General features: G+C 46.0%; 1 protein-coding gene across 9 annotated transcripts in view; it reads right to left on the bottom strand.

The window, feature by feature from the left end:
* Positions 1 to 27,591, bottom strand: part of NEO1 (neogenin 1) — a 178,479-nt gene that overhangs the window by 52,948 nt on the left and 97,940 nt on the right. For all 9 annotated transcript variants that reach the window (XM_036389301.2, XM_036389305.2, XM_036389299.2 and 6 more), the window contains exons 6-7: positions 15,754 to 15,908; positions 13,875 to 13,995 (exon numbers count right to left, since the gene is read on the bottom strand). In XM_036389301.2, the coding sequence (XP_036245194.1) occupies positions 13,875 to 13,995; positions 15,754 to 15,908 (276 nt within the window). The remainder of the gene's footprint in view (positions 1 to 13,874; positions 13,996 to 15,753; positions 15,909 to 27,591) is intronic.

Below are 27,591 nucleotides of genomic sequence, written 5' to 3'. Positions count from 1 at the left end.
ATCAAAATACTTTGCAGGGTGTGGAAACCTTATATAGGTTATATAGTACAGTATAGTATCATATCATATATCATATCTCATATCATATATCATATCATGTCATGTATCATATCATATCAGCCTTCTGAGAACTTGGAGTCAGATTCCTCATCTCTTCCCTCATCCTGGGGACCTCCAGACTCCACACACCTGCCTCTAAGGCTGTGGAAATGCAGGGATTCTGATGATGCTGAAAAATCAGCTGTGACCCAGAGAGAGCAGCAAGGACCTGAAAGCCTCCAGGTGAGGTGAGCAGGGCCAGGCCCAGAACTCCCCAAACCCAATTCCCTGGGTGCCCACCTGGCAGTGCCACCACCTGCCTCTAAGGGCTGTGGAAATGCAGGGATTCACACCCACACACACCTGCAGAACTGCTTAAAGGCCATGTTCAGGGTGCTTTGACCATATCCAAGTGTTTGCAAGTCCTTGTTGCAGCCCCTGCCCAAGGACAATGCTGGGATTCCAGAAGCAGGAGAGGCACCAGGGGGTGATCCAGGTGCTCCTGGAGCCCAGTGCCTGCAGCCCGTGGAGCTCCAGAGCAGCTCTGACCCCAAACAGCAGCAAGGGAGCCAGGAGCATCCCCCAGCCCAGGGCCAGTCCCTGAGGGGCAGTCAGGGGTGAGGAGCAGGAATGGCCTGGGAAGGTCAGTGACCCCTCCAAAGGGGAGATGGATCCAGCACAAAAAGGACCTTCCCAATGGAATCATTCATGGGGACAACAAGGAACAGGGACACCAGTTCATCACAGAGGAGAAGAGAAAGTCCTCCTTGGAAGGACTTCAGGGTGGGTTTTAGAGATTTGAAATGTGATTTCAGCAACAAAGATCTACAACAACTAAAAATAGCAAATAACCACTTTGCCAACAAACCTTTTGGAAAAAAAATTACCTAAGACATTCAGATCTCAACACCTCTAATATTTTAACTGTATTCCCTAAGAAAAAAATTCCTAAGAGGCACCAAATGTTTAATTTTGACTTGAGGTATTCATATAAAACTGTGTACTCAATAAATAATATTTCTCCCATAAATCTATTTAACTGGTTCCAGAAAGGTAATAAAGACTTTCAAACTTTTTCTTTTACCTACTGCACTGTTCTCCTAAATCTGAACTTTGGTTCATGGTGTCCCCATGGAAGGATTCACTCAGATCAGGATTAAGCAGCTGTGATGCTGCAAAGAGTCACAATCAAATCCCACTGATTTCATTATCCTCATCCTATTTAAAAATAACAGCAGCACTTGGCTGCAGTGCAATAATAAGCATGAAATAACAAAATTAGTAAGTTCACACTACACACCACCCTTCAAAATTTTGCTTTCTCTATTTTTTTGTCCATGTTTTTGCTTGTATCCAAGTGTTGTCCTTGTTCAGATGTTTAAAACAAACATTTCCAACAGAAGGGATCACCAGGTTATTGCCAGCTGTTCCCTGAGTGATACCACACTCAAACAAAGCCAAGGTACCTGGCCCAAGTAATTTCTCTCAGCCAAAGTGCTCAAGTTGGTCTCACCAGATCAGTAATAATGGAATTAACTTCTTCCCTTGGGAAAAATCATTTAAAGAAATCTCTGGGATTCCCTCCACAAACTGATGCTTTTGTGCAAAGCTGGAACAGAGACTGAACAAATGTGGAAAGAGGAGGGTGGAAAGTCATTTCTGCTTTATAGAATGAACAGAAATGTCCTGAATCTCCTGGATTTCCCAAGACAGCCACCATCTCCTGTATTTCTCTGGTGCAAGTCACAGATTCACATCTGCTGAACAGAAAACACCCTCCAATTTAGGATTTTGTAGACTTAATTATTCTTCATGAGCTAATTTAAACTGTAGAACTTTGTGGACTCAAATCTTGGAAATTTGGAGATGCGTGGAATTTGGAAATGTGTCAGAAAGACAAAGAGGACAGTGTTGGAACCAAAACCTTGAGGGAAGCACAGCTGGACACAGAGCCACTGAGCAGGGCATCCTTTGGGAATTGGTGTAATCTGAGTGTGATTCCTTTGGGAATTACACCTGCAGGAACCACAGAGCAAAGGGGCCCAGGAGCTGACCCCACCCAAGCATTTCCCTGCATCACCTCGCTCAAGGAAGAGGTCTGAGGGCAAGAACTCCATTCAACACTTGGAATAAATTTTGTCCCTCACACACTTAAAAACCCAAATTCAACCCTCACCCTGAGGAACAGACCCTCCCCTACCAATATCCCTCATTTTACTCATAAATGAAATAGAGACTCTTCCTTATTTATTCCTCTATGCTGACATGTTTAGCTCAGAGCAGGCAAAATGCCTTATTTTAAATTTTTAATTGCCTTAGATTAATTTACATCACCACTGGGAGTGAGAGCTGTTATTTACTCTTCACTCAATGCACAAATTGAGTGCAAAAAATTCCCCAAAAATCCAGAACGAGCAAGTGTCTAACTGCCACTCAGTGATTCTGATTTTTAGGCATTTATTTGGTTCTGTTTCACATTGTGAACAGGCACTGCTGGGTGCTCAATAAACTGGGATATATAAAAATAGTGATAAACACATTCTGACTGGGAGCCTGTGTTTTAAAGGAAGTCATAAAACCCCTCCTGATAAGGAGCCCTCCTCCCATTCCCCTTTCAGCATGAAATGCTTTGGTGTAGAGGAAACAATTGGATTTTTTCCTGTCTCATAAAACAGCCCTTAAAGAGGCTGCCAGCCCCAGTGACGCATTCCAGGAAAGGCAGCAGGAACCCCCTGGCTCCAGCCACAGCCCAGAGCCCCAGGGCAGGGAAAAGGGAAAGGGGAAAAAGCCCAGCAGGGAGTTCAGTCATGAGACTCAGGTTATTAAAAAAAGGGAAATAAGCCAAACACACCTCACCTGTCCCCAAGGAGTGCAAAACTGCTTTGAAACACGTTTTGTCATTGGAAAGAAATTCCAACCATAACATATGTTGTAAAATGATGGGTATGACCTTCAAATGCAGTAGTGAAGATTCAATTATTTAAAGAATTAAATATTTTTTTAACAGCTGCTCCTTAAGAAAAAGAATCAAAAACCCCAAACCAAAACCCACATACAGAACCTGAGGCGGAAAAACTGCCTGGAAGTGTCCCTAAAAAACCCTGGCTAAGGTTTCCTCTTACTGTGAATATTCATCAATTGAACTCCTCTGAAGAATTAAAAAAATTCTCTTGAGAGCAGCAGAGCCTGCAAGAGTGTTCTGCAATCTGACTTTATTAATGGCAGCAGAGCTGTGAACTTTATTCTCAAATAACTGAGCTCTGTTCCAGCACAGCCCTCGAGGAGCAGTGACAAACAAAACCCCATGTCCTGTGCAAAGGATTCAGCTCTGCACAGCCACTGGCACACCTGAAGAGCTCAAGATGCCTCTAAAGTTCCCCTGGGTCCTACCAAAAACTCCTCTGGTGCCCTTGGGCCCTTCCCTTCCCACAGGGATGCTCAGCAATACTGAACACACATGATTAAAAATTACATTTCTTTGTTGGATTTAGGGCATTTCCTTAGGGAATAAACCCCATGAGCAGGTTATCCTGTCAATAGGGACCAGAGGCTTCTCCCAGCTCCAGATCTTCATCAGCATGAGTCCTGTTACCCACTCAGCCAGTGAAAACCAATCCTGTCCCTTCTCTCCAAATGGCATTGTGCTGTCTCTGCTATTCCTGTATAATTTAGCAACTCTGAAATATAAGCAACCAATTAAGACCAAGCCCATGTGTTTGTTCTCCCCACTGGTGTGAGACTGACAAAATCTGATCTTTCCCTTTCCAACATGAGCCTGGGATCAATTACAAATTAAGGGTGTTTGTGTCAATCTTCAGAGCCCTGATGAGAGGAATAAAGGCAGAGGAAATGCCTTTGGTAGTCATGATGGATATCAAGCTACAGCTAATCCTGCCCTTCCACTCATCCAGGGATGGAAAAAGCAAAGCCACTAAAAACAACAGCCCTCGTGATCCACTCCTGATTGTTTGGATTGTCCTCTCCGAGCAGCAGGCAGAGGAGCCATCAGCACTGCTTTGTTCCCAGGAAAAAGCACTCCTGCCATGACATCAGCCAGCCAAGCTGCCAGGAATATGTAAAATAGGAGGATAAACATAACTGGAATGGGTGGATTTCAGTGCTGTTGAGGGAGGTGTATTTGGTGTTAATAACCAGCCTTGCTGCTGGCCAAGAGATTTTGATGGGACTGAGAAACTCTCTCAGGAATTCAGGATTAGCCAGAAGTGATAAAATGGACTCAGAGCCTTCCATGCACATCCTACCTCACTGCACCTCTGCAGTGGGACAATAAATATGGAATAATACACATGGAGGACAGCAAACTGGTATTAATGTCTGTTGTGTATTTCTCATAAAACACTGAAGGTTTTTGCTCCTCCAGGCCCCTGCTCTGCCTCCACTGAACATTCCTTACCTATCACTCCTTTTCCAACATGACATGGAATTTCTTCAAGTTCCTTCTAGCCATCAAATCCCCTGGTGCAAAGCAAAATTCAAGGTGCCAGTGTTTCCAAGCACCAGCAGCATCCCCACAACCCTTTATTTGTGGGCTCAGACTGAAGCCAGGGCACCCAACCCTGTATGAATTCCATCAGGAGGTGAATTCCCACTTCTCTGCCAAGCCAACTGTAAATACAGCCATAAAACAAGAAATGAAAACTAATAAGCACAATATAAATGCTGTTCTGCCTCCCTGCAATTCACAGCACGCTGGCAAACATTAATCTATTCCTAATTTAATCTAAATTAGAGCAATTTATTCCAAGCCTGTGCCAGCTTTAAACATGAATAGGCTACTGAGGACTGCTTAGCTCCCGTTTCATCAAGTTAAACGTTCAAGAAGTTTGGGATCTAGGGTGGTTTAATCAGTTCTGCTTCTCAATAAGACTATATATTAGCAAGGCCCATAAAAAAGGAATAAATAAAGATCATTTATTAAACAGGAATTGAGTCGAGAAATGGAACTGACTGCATTCAAACAGCTCCCAGGCCATTTTGAACAGACATGCAGCCATGAGAAACACAAATGCTGCCTTTCCCTGAGGAATAATAGCTAAGTAATGTAAATTAAAATCAAAATTAAACCCCAAACCCCCACTCTTTCAACACTAAAGAGGAGCACACACTGCTGTGTTTACAGAAAATTAGCACTGGAGTGTACACAACCAGTACAAAACATTCTCTGAGTTTGGCTTTGGCTGTGTTTGAAGTCAGTTTGTGATTTCAGATGCTGTTTATGTTCCTGAAGCACAGCTCTCCAAATGAGGCTCCCAAGCTGTTCCTGCAGCATCCATCTGATGCTGGGTGCATGCTGCAGGGCCAGGATGAAGGCAGGGACTTCAGCAATGCTCTCAGCTCTGTGGAGCCCCAGCACTGCCAGGAGTTCTTAAACGTTCCCCATGTGCAGCTTGGGGTTTGACATTTGCTGCTTTTAAAGCTCTCTGGGGACAAACCTTAATCCTGGGAGTGGAAAGCCTCAGGGATGTGTGGATATCAAACAGAAGCAGGGAGGAAGCTCCCCTGCTACTCCTGGCTCTGATGATGCTCATCCCACTGGATTTTCCATTCTGGGACTTTCAGATCTTCCCATTCCACCAGCCCAGAGGTTCTTCCTCCTGTCCCCAGTGCACAGAGCCAGGTGGCCTCAGCACAGAGCTGCTCTCCCAGAACCATGGGCTTTTTGTGCTGCTTGAACATCCAGTTCCACCCCAGGTCCATCACCCCCAAAATTCCACACTTCATTCCTTTCAGTACTTTTTCCTCTTGGCAGAAAATGTGAATTTTGGTCTGCAAGGCTTTGCAGCCTCCCTGCTCAATTTTTATCTATTTCTTCCTGCTGGATGCTGAGACTCCTGAAAGCCACTCCTGGAAGGCACAAGGACCTCTTCCCATCAAGAGATGCAAAATTGGACAAGGCAGAAAGAACATGAGGATGATTCTGTGTGAGAGAGGAAACAGGAGACCCTGCAGAGGAACACCCAGAGTCCTCCTTTACTGCTCTTTGAATAAGAACAATATATCTTTATCTTGCTCTGGCATTTCCTTCACAACACCCTGCAGATTTTTCAAGTACTTCTGTAGTCCCCAAGAACTGCAAAGAATTCCATGGACTGAGAATGCTTTCATTCACAATATGTAACTCAAAAATACTCTAAAGCATCACTTCTGTGAGACAGAGAGCCTGAGAAGGTACATCTGAGATCTATAAAAACATCCAAAATAGGTCCTGAGGTGACAGGAGAGGAGTCTGCCTCAGGGCTGAACCAGGCAAGGCCTATTTATGGGATTTTTTACACATGGCAAATACCCAAATGTGGAACTGAGTTTTTCAAAGCAGAGCACAGTTGGCCTGTTAGTGCCAACTTTTGTATTTCTTTCAGTAGGAGCCAAAACTTGTCAACAAGAACTTCTATTTGCCTCCTAAAACAGCATAATGAAGCTTACAGTTACGGAAAACACAGAGTATTTCATCTATCCTGACTGAAATAAGGCTTTTAACATTGCTTTTAACAGTTTAAAATCCAGCTATAGCTGGGAATCTTTTCAGTCAGGTCAGGGGAGCTGAAATGGCCTCTGTGTGAGGAATGGGAATCTGCAGTGCAGAAATGACAGATTTTCAGCACAATCTTCACTGAAATGTGCTGGTTTTGGGAGACTTGGATCAGATTCCTGATGTTCTCCACCTTTGTGGGGCTCAGAGGAGCCCCCAGCTCCCTTCAGTGCTCCAAGCCTGCACACAGTTCATGGGCAAACCCTGGCAGAGAGGTGCCAACACTAAATGGAATTGTTTATGCAGCACCAGGCCTGGAGAGAACTCAATTGCTTCAATAAGCACTGATTGAGGGCAATAAATGATGGCTTTAAAACTCCCTCCAAGTTAGGATCCATGGGATTGGACTCAGCAGAGGCACTGGGACCGTGCAGGGCTGGCAGACTTGACTCAAACAAGTTTGTGAGGTCAGGCTGGATCAACAGCAGCACTGGTGCCTCTCCCAAGGAGATGAGCAGGAAACCCATCCCATGGAATTGTCACATCTGGCCATTGCAGAGCACCAACACCAAGAGGCTCCATCCCCACCCAGCCTCACAGTGTGCCAGGACCACAGAACAGGCCTGGGGCCTTCCCTGAACCCCAGCTGGAGCAGGGCCACCTTCAACCTTGTCCAGCTGTGTCCTGAGTACCTCCCAAGAGCAGAGATTCCCTGGGCAGCTGTTGGACTGCAGCTCCTCCCTGTGAAGCTGCTTTGTCTGATCAGAAACTCCTTTGCTTGCAGCTTTTCCCTGTCCCCACCACCTGCCCCGTGTCCCCATCCCTGCCTGAGCAGCAACAAGGGCTCCAGGATGAACCAAACTCAGCACATCCAGTACACCACACCTCCCACTTTCCATGGTTCACCACACTTCCCATCATCCACTCTGGATTGCCCCAGTTTAGCTTCAGGGATACCCTCAGAGACTGTTGGGACCCAGGACATTGCTCTGGCTGCCCTGGGTGATTCCAGACCCTGGCAGGGGGCTCAGAGACCTTGGCACAGAGTCAAAACCACCTGTGCCTTGGATTTTAGCCCATGGAAACCATTCCCAACTTTGTGTGAGATTTACAAGCCACAAGAGTTGGAGTAGAATGATGGTGAATTTGTCACAGGGTGAAAAAGTAGAATTTTGGGGTTTTAGAATGGGGGTTCAAGAGGCAAGATGGAGGAATCTGGCCATGTCCTGTCCTTCTTATTCTTCTTCTTGTCCTCCATCTTCTGCTGGGATGGTGACACTTTTGGATTGGTTTAGAGTAAAGACAGAGTGTCTAACATAGGTGATGGGTATTGGAAAATCATTGTAAATAAAGTACAGGTAGTTCTTAGTATAAAAAGTTAACACCACCCCAAGGGCAGGGACTGTGCCACAACCCAACCTGCTGGACAGATCTCAGCAGGTCAGAGAAAGAATGGAACAGATAAGAGAAAATAAACAACCCTGAGAAGCAGAACTACAAATCTTGACTTCTTCTGTCACAGGGCTGGGAAAAAGACTTTCTAATACCTTGGGGGTCATCTCAGCCACAGAAACTCAAGAGGAGACAGCACCAAAGGCCTGGTTAAAGGCACAGCAAACCAAATCTGCTTCTCTCCTCTCAAGCACAGGCCCAGCCATGTCCCCTCAGAAGGCCATGGGAACAGCTGGGCACAGTTTGTCTTTGGCAGGTCCATGCTGATGTTCCCAACCATCCTCCCTCTCATGAAGCCACTACATGGCCACCAGGGGGGTTTGCTCCATAACCTTCCCTGAAAAGGTTCCAGCTCCAGCTGAGCTTTGTCTTTCCTACATCCCTGCACTTCCAGGCAATTTTCTGCCTTTGATTCCAGATTTCCTGGGCTTTTACTTTGTGTTGGAGCCCAGTTGGCAGCTCCTTCTTTATCCCTCCTGCTCTCCTGGACACACACACACCCAAGCCCTGCCCTGTGAGCAGACCATTGCTGTGCTTTGGTCCTTCAGGATCAAATGGTTTGCCTCTTGTTAACACAGTCTCCTATGGAAGCCTACCAAAAATATCCCAAACAAGCCAAAACCTCCTGTCTGGAAGCTGAAGGCTGGAATTCTCAGCTCCACTCACCAGCCAGACACAGGGAATGAATTCCAGCCTTCTCTGGAAACTCCAAGTGGCACACACAGAGCACACCCAGCACCCCCACCTGGCTCAAACCCCTCAGGAGCACCAGGACTGGGTTAAAAGCTCCATCTCCTCCCTGCCCTGCAGGACCCAGTCTCCAGCAGACACACACTGCCCTCCTTCCATCCCCTGACCCCTGTGCCAGTGCTCCTGGCTGCCTCATCACCCTCTCCAAAGGGAGGAAATGCTGGAATCAGCCTTTGAGGGTGACCCAAGTCCCTGCCCCTCCTCCCTGAAGAACCTGCACCCATCCCATGGAGCCATCCCCAGGTGTCTCTGTGATCCCAAAGCCTCACAGCTCTACAGCTACACACAGATTTCTAATTCCTCCTCCTTGCCTCCCATGCTGGGAATAATTAATCACATGCAGGATACCCTTGCTTGGACACAGACCTTTTTTCATTAAAAAACTGATTTTAAAGAAACAGTTCCATTACAAACAATCCTGACATGGTTCCTGCAGCAGGGTATTCAACTCACTCACTCTGAGATCTCACACCTGTACAAGTCACAATACAGTGAAAAACCCCAATTTTGTAGTATAAAAGTATAAGAGCCCCACAAAACACCCCCCCTTCAGTTGTGAAGGTGACACAGTGCATCTGAAAGATGGTTTGAAATTGTTCTCCCATAGCACAGCATATTTGTTTACAGCCCAAACCCTGCTTTCCACAGTGTTCAGGCATCACTCCTGTTTTTCCCTGGTGCCTGAGTGCTCGTCAATGCCTTTCACACAGGGTGACAGGGAACCATCTGCCTCCCTCCTCCTACTTGTTGCCACCTGTTCTTTTCCCAGTCCCCACATGGCAGCGTGAGCAGGGCCAGATTCCCTGGACAAGGCTGGGTTCCAGCACCAAGAAACCCCAAAAGCCTCTGCTACCCCAAGGGTCTCACCCCACACACACAAAAATGCTGTAAAAGTGATGACAAAGAATGGCTCTGCTGTAACTCAGTGTATCTGCTCCATAACTGGGACATTCAGGGGCTGAGCAATGAGGAGTGGAACTAAAGCTAGCTGGGTTTGTGTAGGAATGGGGGAGGAGAGATTCGAGGTTACTGAGAAGGGCATTCCCAAGGCACAACGGAGATTCTGGGATAGGCAGGAGGCCTCCATGGGGGCATCTGCAGGACACCAAACCCTCATGTGCAGGACACCAGACCCTCATGTGCAGGACACCAAACCCTCATGTGCAGGACACCAGACCCTCATCTGCAGGACACCAAACCCTCATCTGCAGGACACCAGACCCCTCATGTGCAGGACACCAGACCCTTCATCTGCAGGACACCAAAGCCTCATCTGCAGGACACCAGACCCTCATCTGCAGGACACCAGACCCTCATCTGCAGGACACCAAACCCCTCATCTGCAGGACACCAAACCCTCATGTGCAGGACACCAGACCCTCATGTGCAGGACACCAAACCCCTCATGTGCAGGACACCAGACCCTCATGTGCAGGACACCAGACCCCTCATGTGCAGGACACCAGACCCCTCATGTGCAGGACACCAAACCCCTCATGTGCAGGACACCAGACCCTCATCTGCAGGACACCAGACCCTCATGTGCAGGACACCAGACCCTCATGTGCAGGACACCAGACCCCTCATGTGCAGGACACCAGACCCCTCATGTGCAGGACACCAAACCCCTCATGTGCAGGACACCAGACCCTCATCTGCAGGACACCAAACCCTCATGTGCAGGACACCAAACCCTCATGTGCAGGACACCAGACCCCTCATGTGCAGGACACCAAACCCCTCATGTGCAGGACACCAAACCCCTCATGTGCAGGACACCAAACCCTCATGTGCAGGACACCAGACCCTTCATCTGCAGGACACCAAACCCCTCATGTGCAGGACACCAGACCCTCATGTGCAGGACACCAGACCCTCATCTGCAGGACACCAGACCCCTCATGTGCAGGACACCAAACCCCTCATGTGCAGGACACCAAACCCCTCATGTGCAGGACACCAGACCCCTCATGTGCAGGACACCAGACCCCTCATGTGCAGGACACCAGACCCCTCATGTGCAGGACACCAGACCCCTCATCTCTTCATCAAGGAGGCAAAGAGAGAAGCATTGAGACTGAAAAGTTCAAGTGCAAGGCAATGAGGTCATTGAGAAACTTCCTTCTTTTAGGGAGTTCCCAAATTCTTCCTGAAAGGCAGAGCAGGCAGCAGAGCCACTCCAGGGAAATTGTGAAAGGCACTGAGTGTCCAGGGCCAGTATCTGAAACAGGGACACAGCTTCATACCCAAAGTGACCGAAAAGCACACGAGAGGCTTTTCAAGTCCCTTGGAGAATTCCACACCTGATGTTCAGTATAGGGATAAAGAGGATTTAACTCAGACCATTGACCCTCCCTCTTCTATCCATCCAACCTTCTCAATTACAAACACTTGTCCTAAAAGTCTCTGCTCTAAACACCATGATTCTTTCATACACTCCTGAAAAAGCAAGGGTTGTGGATTCTGTATGGCCAATCCCTTTCCAGGTGCAAACATTTCTAAATTTATTAACAGAATTACCAAAGTTTAGAGGAAAAGCCACTCAAGAAATTTCTCAATTCTGTGCTTTAACATTTTCCACTTTCCTGTGTACTAAAAGCTACCCAGAACTCATCCAAAGCACAAAAAAGCCCAGCCTAAAATGTTATGTTGTATGGATGATTATACCAAGCTCATAGCAGGAGATAAGAGTCACAGACAGACTTTATCCAGGTTTCTGTGGGGCTGTGCCCAGGCTGTGCACAAGGTGAATCACCCAATTCCTGCTCTCTCCAAGTCAGAGATCTGCCCAAGCACAGACACACAGACATCTCCCTTTGTAGCAGATGAATGTTTTCCCCTCCCTGCATTTCAAACCTCCACTGCCTTCCAGGAGCACAAAGCTCAGATGTGGGACTTCACTTGGATGAGAGAACTCACGTGGCCTCCCCGAGAAACTCCCCAGGGCTTCCACTTTCTCATTTGCATTTAGTTCATTCAAGATCCATTTGATAAGCAAAAGGGCTAATGAGAAATGGTTTGTAAATAGCCAGATGTTTGCCAATTCCAGCAGGAAGGAGAAAACAGAACAGCACGGGAAGGGAAGCACTGCTAACTGGGAAGAGCTTTGATGAACACTTAATCAACATTTTGTTCACTGAAGTTACTTTTCAAATTGGTAAAGTTGGCATTTCTCATCAGCAGCTATGAAACAATTAGAAAAAAAAAAAGTTTTCTGAATTAATGATTGAAATGTTCAGAATAGTTTTTGCTCAAATTAGGGATTTGAATTTTCATACCAAGCCAGCTGCCACTACTGCATGTGACACCTTTCCCTCCTTCCCAGAACAGTTTCCTTCTCCACTGCTCATGGATTGAGAGAAGGTATTTTAAACCCAGTATCTGTATTTCCTCCACCTGTGAATGGTCACATTTCACACATCACACTCATTTCCCATGGCACTGCCCATCACAGCCCCCTGCACAGCACAGTTGCACTCAGATGTTCCATGGGGTGTCCCACTGCTGGAGAACAGCATCTCAGTGGCCCCAGAGTTCCAGAGCCACAGCCTTGGGTGTGTCTCTACAGCCCCAGTGAGACTCCACCACTGCAGCCCAAATCCTCTGGCAGCATGCAAAAGAGAAAGGACATCATGAGCAAAGTCCTTGAGGACAGCAGGATGAGGTGCTGGAGCAGAGCAGGAAGGAGAAACCACTGGACAAACAGCAGGGGAGGGAAAGGAAGAGGAGTGAGACCACAGGAACTCCAATAACAACAGTGAGAGTCATTTAGAAACCACTGCTGGGAGCTGGGTGCAAGCACAGGCTTGGGCAGGGCTCCCAAAGCCAAGGCCATCCATTATTCAGTGTTTGAAATGTGGAGAATATGGAATAATGCCTCTGCTGGAAGGGGCTGCAAAGCACTCAGGTGATTGATGCACAGAGCAGAAATTCAATTCCTTTTCAGAATTTTTCTGGCAATCAGATGACAGCAGGGCAGTGCTGGATGCAGACTCCTGACACTGCTCAGTGGCATTAAAGCCCCTGACCCCAGGAGAGGGCACCCTGCACTCCCCAAATCCTTGTGGGGAGTACCTGGGGCTCTTCAGCCAGCAGTGAAACACACCCAGATCCAAAGAGGAATTCAGAGGGAGTAGCAAGTGCACAGCTATCCTACAAAACAACTGGAAAATAAACAGATAATCTCTCTTCATGGCTCATTCCAAGTTTACTCTCTGTAAAGTGGACACCAAAGCCAGGGACAGCAGAGTCACACCTGTTCAAGGTGTGAAGTTCCATCAAACCTCCAGCCATGGCTAAGACTGTTTCTCCTAAATCCTCTCCATCCAAATAAGAAAGAAATTAGCATTTTAAACAACCCCCCTCCAAAAAGACAACACAAAGCCCTCCTCAGTACAGTTTTAGTATTTTCCTGTCTGACTTGTCACCCCTCATCCTCTGGGGTTTTCTTCCTTGGGCTCTTAGAAATTATTTTTCAGAACTCTGTGACCTGAAAGAGCAAAACAACCTGATGCCTTAGTGATGATACTGGCAGTATCTCTCTTTTGGGGTCTTTAATCATAACACCAATTGTTCTGCTTTGCCACCCCAGCCATGCAGTGCAGGGCACTGTATAGGGAGCACTGGCAGGAGTTCCACTGAGTGGAGCACAGGGACAAATATTTGCCTTAAACTGCAGCTGTAAACCACCAGATGTGCAGCTGCAGTTTGCAGGAATGACAAAGCTCACTATTTTTTACACTAATAGCAGAAAAAAGCTTCTGACACTGGAATCACTTTGATATAAAATATTTGGGGTGATTTGGGGTGTGCTCCATAAGTGCTTCTTTTCCAGGTTTGTGTTTTTAGTGACTGTTTTCATTTTGGCTACTCTGCTATTGCTTGTAAACCTCAGCATGCAACATTTCTGACCATGTTTTATTATTGCCCCAAATATTATTCAAACTACAGGATGCTTCCTGTAGAATTCCTTCAGATCTCCTCACTAAGTGTACAGGAAACAACACTGGATCACTCACATGATTTTTAAAAAAAAAATCACCCTGCTCTATAGGCTGAGCTATTGACAGAACCCACCATGTGGAAAGGTCCTTGGAATGGTCCCTCCCCACTTTTGGCTCTCTGCTGTCACAGTTTATCTTACCAAGGTCAAGTATTATCAGCTGGGCTCCAGCCTGTGCATTTCCAACATCGTTTTCTGCAATGCACTGATAGAATCCTTCATCAGACTTCACCAGCCCCAAAACTTGCAGGTTATGTTCTTTCTGAGGAGCAAAGGGAGAAAACAACACTTAGAAATGGGCTGCAATTGCCAAAACAGTGGTGTCAGCAGGGCACGTTACCGTGGCAGGAGAAACTTCTGACAGCAACTGGGAAAAGTGTGTTTGGAGCTCCCAGATCTCACCTCCCTTGCCCTGAATCCTCATGTTCTAGTGGGTTCAAAAAGCTGCAGAAGTTCTCATTAATGGCTATAATTTTCTAGCATCACACAGCACTGGCAAATCCCAATGTTTCCCCAGCTGTTGTGGTGGTATTTTGGAGCCTGAGTGAAGCTCACAGCCCTACAAGCCAGGTACACCCCATTACACAGCCATTCATTTCTCAAATGCCTCAATAACACCTTTCACTGCACCTAAAATCTCCCTGTAGAAGCACCCCTGTGCCAAACTCACCATTCACAGCTCAGTTACATTTCTATTTCAGCTCCTGCTAGAAATTGGAATTTTTATGGGGCACAGACTGCAGCACACACAGCCAGTGGTCATGGTGAGCTCATACTTTCACAGTGCTTTTTGCCACCCTGTATGCCCAAGTCTCCTGGAAATTCCAAGCTATAAAGACATCAACTCTTACAACATAAGCAATGTACATTAAAGGAATTCAAGAAACCATTTCTCTTCCAGGTCCCAAACTGTGGGAATCCATAAAATCAGAGGGTTTTGGGAAAGCTGCAAAAGGCAGGGCTCAGAGACAGCTGAACTGTGATTAGAGCTGAGCAGTAGCCATCAGATTGGTCAGCAGAAAAATTACATAAGTAGAAAAGTAAGGACAAATAGAACAATTGTCTGTGTATTAACACTTGTCTAGAATAACTCCCTAAGCTGCAGAAAAGTTTATCTAGTGAGATATGAGGAAGTTCTAAGCTTAATAATGGAGCTCTGTGCATTGTGTTTTAAGGCTTACAAGCAGGTATTGTATTCAAAATAAGCAAGCATTGTTTAACCAAAGGTACCTGTGCTTATAGTGGTTGGATGGAACCACTGTCAATGTGCTTCTGCTTTGTGGGATTGGTCAAAAAACTTTTGATGTGTGTTGTAACATTAAGTTCTTGTTCTGCTGCCTGGAATGTGAGCTGCCAGCATCTTCCCATTGTCATAACCATGTAATGAGACTGATGCTGGAAAATAAAACAGCTCAAAGCACGTTCCTAGCAGTCCCATCCTGTCTGTGATTTGTACAGAGACCCCAGCCAGTGATACCCAACATCAACAGGACAAAGGCAGGTTCTAGAGAAGAACCCAATCTCCATGACTGTGCAGAACTGACAGGCCAAAAACATGCCTGGTATGTGAGCTGCTGGCATCTTCCCATTGTCATAACCATGTAATGAGAGTGATGCTGGAAAATCAAACAGCTCAAGGCACCTTCCTAGAAGTCCTGTCCCATTTGTGATTTGTACAGAGACCCCAGCCAGCAATACCCAACATCAACAGGACAAAAGCAGGTTCTAGAGAAGAACCCAATCTCCATGATTATGGAGAACTGGCAGGCCAAAAACATGCCTGGGATGTGAGGTTATAGCATCTCCCATTGCCATAACCATGTAATGAGGCTGATGCTGGAAAATCAAACAGCTCAAGGCACGTTCCTAGCAGTCCCATCCCATTTGTGATTTGTACAGAGACCCCAGCCAGCGATACCCAACATCAACAGGGCAAAAGCAGGTTCTAGAGAAGAACCCAATCTCCATGAGTATGGAGAACTGCCAGGCCAAACACATGCAAGGTGGGCAGTGCACTCACCACGATTTTGAAGTAGTCACTGGGGATCACCACGTCCCCGTTCTTGACCCACTTGACGGTCGGCGTTGGCTTCCCGGTCACCTCGCACTCAAACACGATGTCCATGGACTCGTGGGCGTAGATGTTGGCAGGGCGCTTCAGGAACGTGGGGGCAACTTCAGGGGGGAAGGAACAAAGACAAGGAGATGGTGTTAGAGAGAGAAAGAGACCTGACAGTCCCACACACAGCCAGCTTGACACCAAGAGATAGGCTGGGCACTTGGGCATGAGCGGCAGCAAAGGCAGCAGGAATGTGCAGCTCAGCTTTGACAGACACCCACACAAGCTGGGAGCTCTTCCAGAACCACTTTTGGGCCAGCCTGCTCCATGGAAGGTGTCACTGCCCACAGCAGAGGGCTGGGAATGACAGGATCTCCAAGGTCCCCTCCAACCCAAACCATCCTGGCATCCTGTGGGTTCTGGAGGCTGGGGTTGAAGGTATTTGAGATGGCAGTTCATGTTTGGACTCAGGTGTTTATTATTTCTTATCAGTGAAACAGCCTCACAGCTATGAGTTTTGCAGCCTTCCATTAGCAAGGGATAAAATGGCCAACAATCTCTTGTTAGGACTAAATTATCCAATTAAGAACTGACACCTAGATTATTTTCCCTTTTAACCCAATGACTGATTGCTCAAAGCCTGCAATGTGGACTTTTCTGTCCAATTACAAAATACCACCTAAAACCATAGAGAAGAAGGTAAAGAAGAATAACTTGCCCCTGCCTTTAAACTTCTATCTTGCTTCATATTTATTTCTATATTCTAAAACCCCAAACTCTAAGTTTTCCACCCTGTGAGATTACACACTTCTAACCAACTACACACCCAGAATCCCAGTGCTATCAATCAATTTTTAAAGTCTTCTCCACAGCCTCAGGTCAAATGCAGTGCTCTCTTGAGGGTCTGTGCCTTAAAGCACAGAAAGTTTAAAATTCTCAGCATCCAGGGTTCCAACAGGATCTAGCCAATTGGGAATGACCCCTTGAGACCACATGAAAGAAGAAATGGAACTGAGGTGTATAAACTGCAAAGTTAAACCTCAGGGAGTTCAAGTCAGTAGGAAAAAAAGGGTACAATTATATAAAAAAGTACTTTTAAAAATGAATGGACACAAAACTGAGATGAGACTTTCCCAGGGCACCACAGCCTCATGTTCCTGTGAAGGAGCTGAGGTTATCAAACACAGAGTGCTGTACTGAGCCCAGGAGTTTCTCCTCTGGCCTCTGGAAGCCAAGGAAAGCCCAAGGATGTCCATGAGCAGCCAGGTGCCCCTGCACCACAGTGATGACATTTCATGGATGTACAGAAGGGGAGCTGTGTATTTATAACACAGCAGAGCAGAAGCTGAACATTAATTCTATGAAGAGCAGAAGTTCTTCACTTACAACATGCACCAAAGGTGTTACTCTGGGTCTTGGCTGCCTTCTATATGTCCTTAAGTCCCCAGAGTGAGATGAATTCCACCAAACACATTTAAAATCACACAAACTCTGAGACACAGATTTTTTGAGAACACCAGCCCCAAGTGCTTGGTGCACAGACACAGTTTCTTCCACAGGAGCCTCCATCTGCATCCAGGGCCTCTGCACTCCTCTGGCTCAGCAGCACCAAGCCCTGGAGGCACTCACTCCTGGAATATCCTCTTCAGAGAACACCCACCTGTTGATTTGTGTTTATTATATTCCCAGCACAGGGCAATTCTCTTACTTGTGTTGGCAGCTCGATGGCTGGAGTTCCAGGAAAGCCCAAAGCAGCCTTTTGCCCTTTAATATTTAGCAAAGAAAGTCAATATGGAAGGGCCACGGGGTTTAGACAAACAATTTACACACTTGGCCTCTCAATGGGGTTTATTTGGTGCTGTGGATAAGGACTCCTAGGTCATGTTTTACTCCTTCCTCTGAAATGATCCCAAAGGTTTGTAGGTGGATTTAATACTTTTAAATTAAAACAGTTGGAGGTGAGCAGCTCCCCCAACCCCCCTCATGTTTTGGATTATAAATGAATAAAGAGAACATTAATAAATGGAAATACTTTAGAGTAAGGAGGTGGTTTACCTCTCAGGCAAGGGTGCAAAGCTACACATAGTGTACATTCACTGCTCTAACTCTCACACAGGAGCAAAAAGCTGGATGGGGCTGAGCCCTGCTGCCTGTGCATTCAGACACCCCTTTCCTACCAACTTCCCAGAAATTTACCAAACACACCATAAATTCCACCTTAAAAAGGTTCCGATATTTCTGTGCTTACTCTCTGATGGCTGCTACCACCACACACAACATTGACATTTGAAAACTCTCTTCTGAATTTATTTGCCACCAAATTGCTGTAATTTATTCTCTATGAAAATTATTTTTATTCCTCCCTGGTATTTATCCTCAGCACTGTTATTTATTACAAGCTGTGCTACTGCTCCCTCCCTTCCCCTACCCAGCCTTATTTTGGGTGCCTCAAGCAGTCACATTTGCTCTGCTGTGACAATTCCTCCCAACCCTCTGGATGTGCTCCAGCCTGAATCCATCTCCAGAGCCTGTGGAGTTTCAATCATTTACATGGAATTTTCTCTTGAGTTTCTGTGGCTGAGATGACCCCCAAGGTATTAGAAAGTCTTTTTCCCAGCCCTGTGACAGAAGAAGAAGTCAAGATTTGTAGGTTCTGCTTCTCAGGGTTGTTTATTTTCTCTTATCTGTTCCATTCTTTCTCTGACCTGCTGAGATCTGTCCAGCAGGTTGGGTTGTGGCACAGTCCCTGCCCTTGGGGTGGTGTTGGCTTTTTATACTAAGAACTACCTGTACTTTATTTACAATGATTTTCCAATATCCATCACCTATGTTAGACACTCTGTCTTTACTCTCAACCAACCCAAAAGTGTCACCATCCCATCAGAAGATGGAGGACAAGAAGAAGGAGAAGCAGCACAGGACATGCCCAGATTCCTCCATCTTGCCTCTTGAACCCCCATTCTAAAACCCCAAAATTCTACTTTTTCACCCTGTGACAAATTCACCATCATTCTACTCCAACTCTTGTGGCTTGTAAATCTCACACAAAGTTGGGAATGGTTTCCATGGGCTAAAATCCAAGGTACAGGTGGTTTTGACTCTGTGCCAAGGTCTCTGAGCCCCCTGCCAGGGTCTGGAATCACCCAGGGCAGCCAGAGCAATGTCCTGGGTCCTGACAGAATTTCAGCTGTGTCTCAGCAGTGCCTTGAAAAATGGCACAAATACCATGGCAGCACTGCAGCGAATCCCTCACCCAGGGCATCACTCTGCCTCTGCCCTTCCCACATGCATCATCCCCTGCCAGCCTGGGCCAATCATTGCCTGCTCATGGTTAGCTTTTTTAACTCATGCCTCATTTTGTTCACCCTGCTGATCAATTCTGATGTTCTCACTCCCCTTCCATCTCAGGCTCTACTCACACGCACGATCGATTCCTGCACTGCTTGCAGAGTTGACAAAAGGGAATACAAGAATTGCAAAAGTTGTTTTTCCATGAATGTACAAGTGCTTCCATTTCCAAAACATTCATTACAGGTGAGCTTGAATTCCTTAGCCACATATTAATCTTGTCAGAGGAACACAGAGACACAAGCCAGTATCAGTGACTGCCAAAAGCACTGATGTGCCAAAAACTTCTGTGAAAAACTCAGCATGGAATCCCAGCCTGGTTTGGGGTGGACAGCTCCTTGAAGATCATTTCATCCCACCCCTGCCATGAACAGGGACACCTTTCATTGTCCCAGGCTGCTCCAAGCCCTGTCCAGCCTGGCCTTGGGCACTGCCAGGGATGCAGGGGCAGCCCCAGCTGCTCTGGGCACCTGTGCCAGGGCCTGCCCACCCTGCCAGGGAAGAACTGAATGCCCAAACTGTACCACAGCAAAGTTCTCACTCTGTGTTCTCCACTAATGTTTAACTCTTCATTACTGTTGTAATGAAGACATTTGGAAAGAACTCAAATATCTTTGGCAACTGATATTGCTCCAGTTTGGGACATCATCCAGAAAGAGGCATTAATTTTGAATTGTAAGAGGCAGGATTTTCTTGACACAGAAGGGGAAGTTGAAGTAGAGACTCTCCTACCTACTCTCAACTACTTTTGATTTAGGAGATTAAGAATTTGAAACACCCTGTGTTTTCAAAGTGACTTTGCTTTTCTGGCTCATGGAGCAAATGCCAAGCTGTTCACAAAGGGATAATAACATGAGGAGTGCTCACTTTATCAATTACTTCCCAGTTAATGAATTAATAAATGCTTTTCAAACACACTCTTCTGGTTTAACCATGTCAGTGTTTAGCATTAACACAAGGCAAGTACAGATGTTTGTGGTAGAGAAGTTCAATTGATAACCAGTGAGCAAAGGAGCCAATTACCACAGAAAACCAGATTTGTAAGGGAAGATGCTGTGCTCTGTTGCCAAACACACAATTAAACTTCAAAGACAACTTGGCAGTTCAGCCCCCTCTTCGTGTCAGCACAGAACAACTCCTGAAAAGGCAAAATGCTTGAACAGAATTTCACACCCCCCAGGGAGCCCTGCCACCCTTCTGGGGATGGAAGAAAATATTTTGATCACAACAATGATCAAAAGATTAAGAAAAAACACCCAATCCAAACTACATCAGCAGTTGATTCAAACTTCTAAGCTACATCCCAATAAAGGTGAAATATTTAAAAAATAAGATGCTTTTTAAGCCAATAGCTCTAAAGGATGGTAAGAGCTGAGGAACTGCAGACATGCAGCAGGAATTGCACCCAAGGTGATGAGGAAACAGGAATGGATGCTGGACATGGATGCCATTCCACAAGTACAGGTGATCAGAAGGAAATGGAAATGAACTCCAGTGGCCTGCAGCTGTGCTGTGCAGGAGGAGCACAGCAATGGTCTCCTCTGGACACACAGGCTGTAAAGATCACTTTAAAAGACCTGTTCTCTTTCTAAAAAGCATTAATAAATCAGCTGCTGGTCTATTGTATTTGCTGGGAACTGCCCCAACGAAGGCAGGAATGATGCATCTGACTCCATGTTCTCACAAGGCACATTTATGACTTTATTATACTATATTATATTAAAGAATTCTATACTACACTAAAGAATACACAAAGGATACTTACAGAAGGCTAAAAGGATAATAATGAAAACTCCTGACTCTCTCCAGAGTCCTGTCACAGCTTGGCCCTGATTGGCCCAAGAGTGAAAACAACTCCCAGCAGAATGCAGTGAAACAATCACCTGTGGGTGAGCAATCTCCAAACACATTCCACATGAGCACAGCACAGGAGCAGCAAGTGAGATAAGAATTGTTTTCCTTTTCCCTGAGGCTTCTCAGCTTCTCAGGAGAAGAATCCTGGGTGAAGGGATTTTTCCAGAGAATGTCAATGCCACACTGGCCCAAGCACAGCAGCCAACAAAGCCAAAATAAAGAAATAAAGAATGGGACCAACCAGTGGCTCCAAACACTCCCAAGTCACAGAATCCATGACTGCTTTGGGTTGGAAGGGACCTCAAAGGCCACCCAGTGCCATCTCTGCCATGGGCAGGGACACTTCCACTGGACCATGGTGCTCCAAGCCCCATCCAACCCAGCTCTGGATGGCAGGGACAGGAACATTTCCAGCCAGGACTATTCCTGAAGCGGTGCTGCAACTCCAGTAACAGCCTGAGGCTGAATTTCAAACTGGAAATGTCCAGGACAACACTGAAGCACCATTCCTGCTTCCTCAGGCATCTCCAGGTGCCCTCAATCCCTAGAAATGAGGAGTGTGTGTTCTGAGGTCAGCCAGGGAAACCCCAGCTCCTGCCCTCCTCCCACGCTTTGTCCATGGAGAGCATCTCCAGGCACCCCTTACAAATCATCTGCTCATTCCAGAAGCTTCCCCCCAGCCCAAAGAGCACAAACACAAACTTAGCAGTGGCCACATTTTCCCAGTGTATCTCAAACCCTCCTGGCTCCAGCACTCCTGGCCACTTCCATTTATAACCCATTTCCCAGGGATGCTGGGGGCACAATCCCCAGCTTGTATTTCAGTTACAAATCTGGATTACCAGCAGTATTTAAAATTTTACCATAAAGCCCATTTCATATCAGCCTGAAATGGTCCACAGGGATTTTATTTCCTCCTCCAGGGATAACAACCTATTCCATTAGGATATGCTCCAAATCCTATTAGAATCATTATAAAGTTAAATGCAATTTTCACAACTGCAATTTAGTTTCTAAGAAGGATCAAACTGCAACATGACCATTACCCAGTTAATCCATCCCTTCTGTCCCTCCCCCAAAACACAGAAAAAATGTTTGAATTGATGTTTGAAAGCAGAGTTTTTTGATTATCATCTTTTAATTCCATGAGTTAGTTGTATACAAATTAGTTGATTTTCTTCAAATGTATCCTGAAAACAAAAAAAGGATTTTACACTTTAAATGAAAATGGGGAGTCATTCTTCCTTAAAAAACAGCAGAAGTATATGGATAATACTTGGGAAAAAAAGAGATTTAAACCCCAAAACTACGTTGTAGGCAAGACAAATTCTTCCCAATCCCTGAGCATGACTGTGATGTCCTTAAAACACACTTAATATGCAGCTACAAAATTTGCAAAGCAAACACAAGCTGACAAAAAGGGTTCCTCTAGAGAAATACAGAAAAGTGTCAAATTAATGTACAAAAATCAGCATACCAAGACACAAAAAGGTTATAAAAATGTAAACTACTACTGCAATTTTTTTGCAGCAAAGCCAGAGTTGCAGTTGATGAACAGTTTTGGTGGCAGTGACAATCTCCAATGTACTAAATGTTTTTTTTTTAATATATATTTTAGAAAATGAAAGCCAATGGCCCTAGGGAGAAGTGGTGCCTGTGGCATCCTGACTGGGGGGAATCCTTCCCTCTTCTTGCACAGCCAAAGCACAGGGGGACCTGGTTTGCCTGCTGCAATGACCTTGTTAAACCTCTGCTCAGCAGCTGGAATTACCCCAAATGAGCATTTGGTGGCCATGGGTTGTTCCTGTGGACTGTTCAGAGTTTACAGTTCCCTTGGAAATGCCAAACCCCAGCTCCATGGAGAGAGCTGCTTCCAGTGCTGGCAGAAGGGCAGGGCTGAATTAAAGCAGCTATTTTACATTTACAGTGAAAAGCTTTCATTCAGAAACTGCTAAATATGATCCATGCTTCAGAGAGCAGCCCCTAAATAAACATTCCAGAGGCAGAAACTAAAATCCAATATTCAATGCTAGGACAACAACCAAGAAACCAGGTAAGCATGAATAGTACAGAACAAATATAAAGTATAATTATACTGATCAATTAGAGAGCAAAAAAACTCAAGCTGTAATTCAACATATGTGGGGGTTTTTTTAGGCAGAAATAATATATTGTAGATTTATGGAGTAGGAAGTAATAGCACTAAAGTTCACAGCAAAAGGCCTGAGAAACAAGGATTTTCTCACAAACTGGACATGAGTGCCAGTATCAGAGGGGGATGAAGAGCTGCCCACGGGGAGGCTGGCAGCAGCTCCTTCCACCCAGCACACCCCAACCCCCCCACATCTGAGGGAAAACGTGAGCTCTGATTTACAAGAGAGCAATGAAAATGATCAATGACCCAGAAAATTAGCTCCAAAAGAAAAACTGAAGAGCTGGAATCAGTTATTTGAGCAAAGGCAGGATTATGCAGCCATGGAACTGGACACCTCAAATAGGAGCTTAACAAAGAAATGCTCTGTGCTGCAGAAAGGAAATGAGTGTGTATATAGATATATTTTTGTATATCTCTGTACCATTCCTGTGCAGGAGGAATGACACAGGACTAACATCTCCATCCCTGGCCTGGCCTGGGATAACACTCCAAACAATCAGCTGCTCACTCTTGCATGGAGGGGTGGAAATGGGATTCCCTCCCAGCACGAGCTGCAGTAAAATCCAGCAGTCCCTGAACACAGCCTCGTGTGCAGCAGCCCCATCCCCAGCAAGGCTCCTGTGCAAGCTGTGGGCTCCAGCCTGGCACAGACATTTGGATTGCAGGCAGGCAGAGCTCTGGACATGGATCCACAGCTGGAATTGCCTGGGAAGCTCTCTGGCTGCACAGACATGCAGTGAGTCTGCAGCATCCTGTAGTGAGCAGGATTTTTCTGTCTGGCTTTTTCACTTTCTGACATCCAGGACCAGCAGATTTAGACAGTCCCATGATGATTTTTCTGCTCAGGTTCCTATTCCTTTCCTAACAATTCCTACTATTTCATTTGGTTTTTAAGATCCTGTGCTTTCCAAAAACCTGCATCTTCCAATTTCAATATTTCAGGGCCATGCCAAGCCCCAGGTCAGAGACCATGGCTGTGTTACAGGAACTGGCAGAGCTGCATTTCCCTGTGCAATCCATTGAACTCCAGTGTCATTTCACCACCTGGATGTTCCTTACATCACAAGGTGTTCCCAAAACTCTTCACCAGCACCATCTGTTTTCACAACCCCAATGAACTCAGGACACCCCAAATCCCCTTTTCCACACTGAGCAGTGCAGACTCAGCTCCACAGATCAAAACAACACCCTCTAATTTCCTATTAAACAATGAATTCATTCCCTTTTCCTGCAGGAGGGAATTCACTCTGACTCACAGCACCAGTGTTTGAGGCTCTTAGTGAGTGACACTGGCTGAAAGGCTCTGGGGAAGGAAGGGCAACAACATCCTGCAAAAGGTTCTCCATGGCAGAGTGTGGCTTTTTCCACACAAAATACACATGGGTGGATTCAATCAGCTACCAACACTGTATTTTAATTTTTTGTCATTTTAACAGCTCCAGATATCAGATTAACTCACCCACATTTTCCCAAATCTCCCCTGAAAGGCTTCTAAAACCCTCATGTCACACTGACCAAATCTCCTTAGTCTGATTTTTTTCAGTCTGCTGATTTAGGTGCTAGGTTACACAGCACTCTTGGGAACTCAGGATTTCACACTTCAGCTCCTCAAGAAATGTGGAGTGAAGACCATCTGGTCCCAATGATTCCTCACTGTTCACTTCAGGGGTTTGCTCTGAAATAGATTTTACTAACACTGCAAGTTCAGGTACAGCCTCTCTATTTGAAAAGATAAAATACAGTTTAAGACAAAAGTCTCCAATCTTGCAGAGAACACAGACAGCAGGAATTCACTTTTCTGCTTCAGGCCATCTTCTCACCCCTTTCTCCTCACACTCCATCATGTGCTGACCCTGTGCTGTCCCTGGCAGATGTCCCAGCTCTGACAGGCTTGGAAAAAACTATCACAAGATTTGTCTGTTATTAGCAAATGACTGAAAGTTTTCTATTCATTTACTTGCAAATAAACAGGAGAATAATAATTCCTTTCCCTTGTCCTTAGGAGCTCTCTGGGGAGGTTTGGAGCTGGGTTTTTTTCCTCTTTCCAGGGTAACTTTTCACTGGTGTTGGATGCTCACTGTGAACACAAACACCACGTGCCCAGTATTTGTTTAACCTCTTGGGCTTTGCTTTGTGTTTTTAGTAACCTCCCTCAAACTACTTTATCCTTAGTTAACTTTATCCCACAGATCACCCTCTACAAAACTAAGTGCCGGTGGTGGTGATGGATGTCACCACCCAGGAATGGCCATCAGTTTACAGCCCTAATGCCCTGATAAATTCTGGGTTTGAGCCTGGACTCTCCATGTTTTCCATGACAAGGCCATTACCTTTGCTGTGGGGTTGGGAGGTTTGGTGTTTGGACCCTCAGTGCCACCATGGTGCTGAGCTCCATCAGAACAGGGCAGTGAGGGAAGCTGGGGCTGGAGAACCTCTGTGCCCTTTGTGATGCCTTGGGAAGGCTGACCTAGAACAGGGACTGGGCAGAGCTAAAGAATAAAACAAGGATTTATTAGAAGGCCTCAACAGAGCCACCTTGGGCAGCACAAGAGCCCAGCCAGGGCTGCATCCAAGATGAACCAAAATGGTCACAAAAATGGACCACAAGTCATGGGGTCTCTCACTTTTGTAAGTTCTGCTCCATTTGCATATTGGAGTTAATTGTCAATTACAGCTCCAGCCCATGCAGTCCCATCCTTCTTGTTTCCTCTCTTTGGTCCATGTTGTTTGTGCCTTTGGGCCTGAGATTTGGATCCTTTGTCCTTGGTGCCCAGCTGGAGCAGGAATTGTTTTGTCTCCCTGCTCTGTGCACAGAGCTCACCATCCCATAATATGAAGCCCAGCCCCACCCACTAAAGCAGCACAGAATGTGAAAAATAGAAAAGCTAAACCTGAGGCATCAATACAAACACACCCAAACCCCTCCTTTGCCTGTATGGCCATGGAAGGGCTGCTCCTGGGGGACAAGCACAGCTGGGCCCCACAGAGGAGCAGCAGAAGGAATTCCTGTGTGCCAGGATGGTGGACACCAGGTGGGTGCTGCTCTGACCCACAGCACCCCATGGATCAGGGCTGCAGGATGGAATCCCCACCCACTCTGAGCCCAGGGGAAGATGTGCCACAGCTCCCCCAGCTATTCCCTGCAGGGATGGAACACCGACCTTTGTCCAAGACCACTGAAAAGCTGCTTCCATTACACTTCTCAGTGGCATTCAGCAACAGGAATTGCTAAATATGATCAGGAAGCAATGGGCATAAAAATGAAATCACAAGTTCCACCTGACTGTGAGGAAGAGCTGCTTTCCAGGAGGGTGTGGAGTCTCCCATGTTTGGGGGATCCCAAACCCACCTGGATGACCCTGAATGGACTGCATGGTCTCCAGAGGTCCCTTCCAATCCCAACTGCTCTGTGAGTCTGCCTCAAGAGGATTTGGCCCCAGCAGTGAGTGTCTGTCCTGCACCAGCATCAAACAGATTAACCAACACCTGGCTCAACTAAATAACAAAAGCAGGTCTGTGTCACTCTAAAAACAGGGGGAGAAAAACACAAAAGGACTACAAAACCACAAATCAAACAATAAACATGCCAAATAAAAAACACATTACTACAGCTCTGTTTTGCCCACAACAGGGGAACACACAAGTGAAAACTCAAACCACCTGTACACTGAAGTTGTACCAATTTACAGATTCCTGTTTCTTTTTATGGGAGAGATTTGGCCTCAAAACCTTTTGCACTTGTCACCTCCCCTCCAGTGCTCCCAGTAAGACTCCTCCATGTCCAAAGACACCAAAGCTTTATTTCCTTCTTGTTCAGACTGAGCCCACCCTCTGTGGGAGGACATCTCCCAAAACCTGCACAGGGGAGGCATGGGCTGGGATTAACCTGCTGCTCTAGGGGTGAACTCCCCAGTGAAGGAGAAACTCAGACAAAGAACAGATGACAGAAGAGATTTCTAGATGGAAATGAGTTCACCAGATGACATGGAAAAGCTTATCCACTGTAATGAACTAGAGCAGAGCTCACTCCATGCTTATCCGAGGGTATTACTGATTATCATTCGGAGCGAGCCTTCCACGCAACTTCTCGGGTGATTTTTAGAAGTAAAAACCTTAATCTGGGCATCAATAATGTAAAACTGTTACATTCATTATTTCTCTGTTTTACTAAGCTCTCCTTCCCCAGCCCTTCTAGGAGAAATCTCTCCTGTTTGACCCTGAATCTACTCCAAGTACCATGGAAACATCTGAATAACAAGAATGCTCATCAAAATTTCAACTTCTTACAGCACTGCCAAAGGCAATGAAATTTTTATTGAATTCCAGAGCCCTCATTTTCCACACAAAGCTGAGCTGGGGAAGAGGCCTCAGACAGCCCTGAGCACAACAAGGCCCAGAGCCTTTGGGGCCTTGTTTCCCATTTCCAGCTATTTCCAGGCAAA

This window comes from Molothrus ater, chromosome 13 (assembly GCF_012460135.2).
Source record: "Molothrus ater isolate BHLD 08-10-18 breed brown headed cowbird chromosome 13, BPBGC_Mater_1.1, whole genome shotgun sequence".
NCBI lineage: Eukaryota > Metazoa > Chordata > Aves > Passeriformes > Icteridae > Molothrus > Molothrus ater.
Note: the sequence above shows the minus strand (reverse complement) of the source record. Positions and strands in the feature narration are given on the sequence as shown.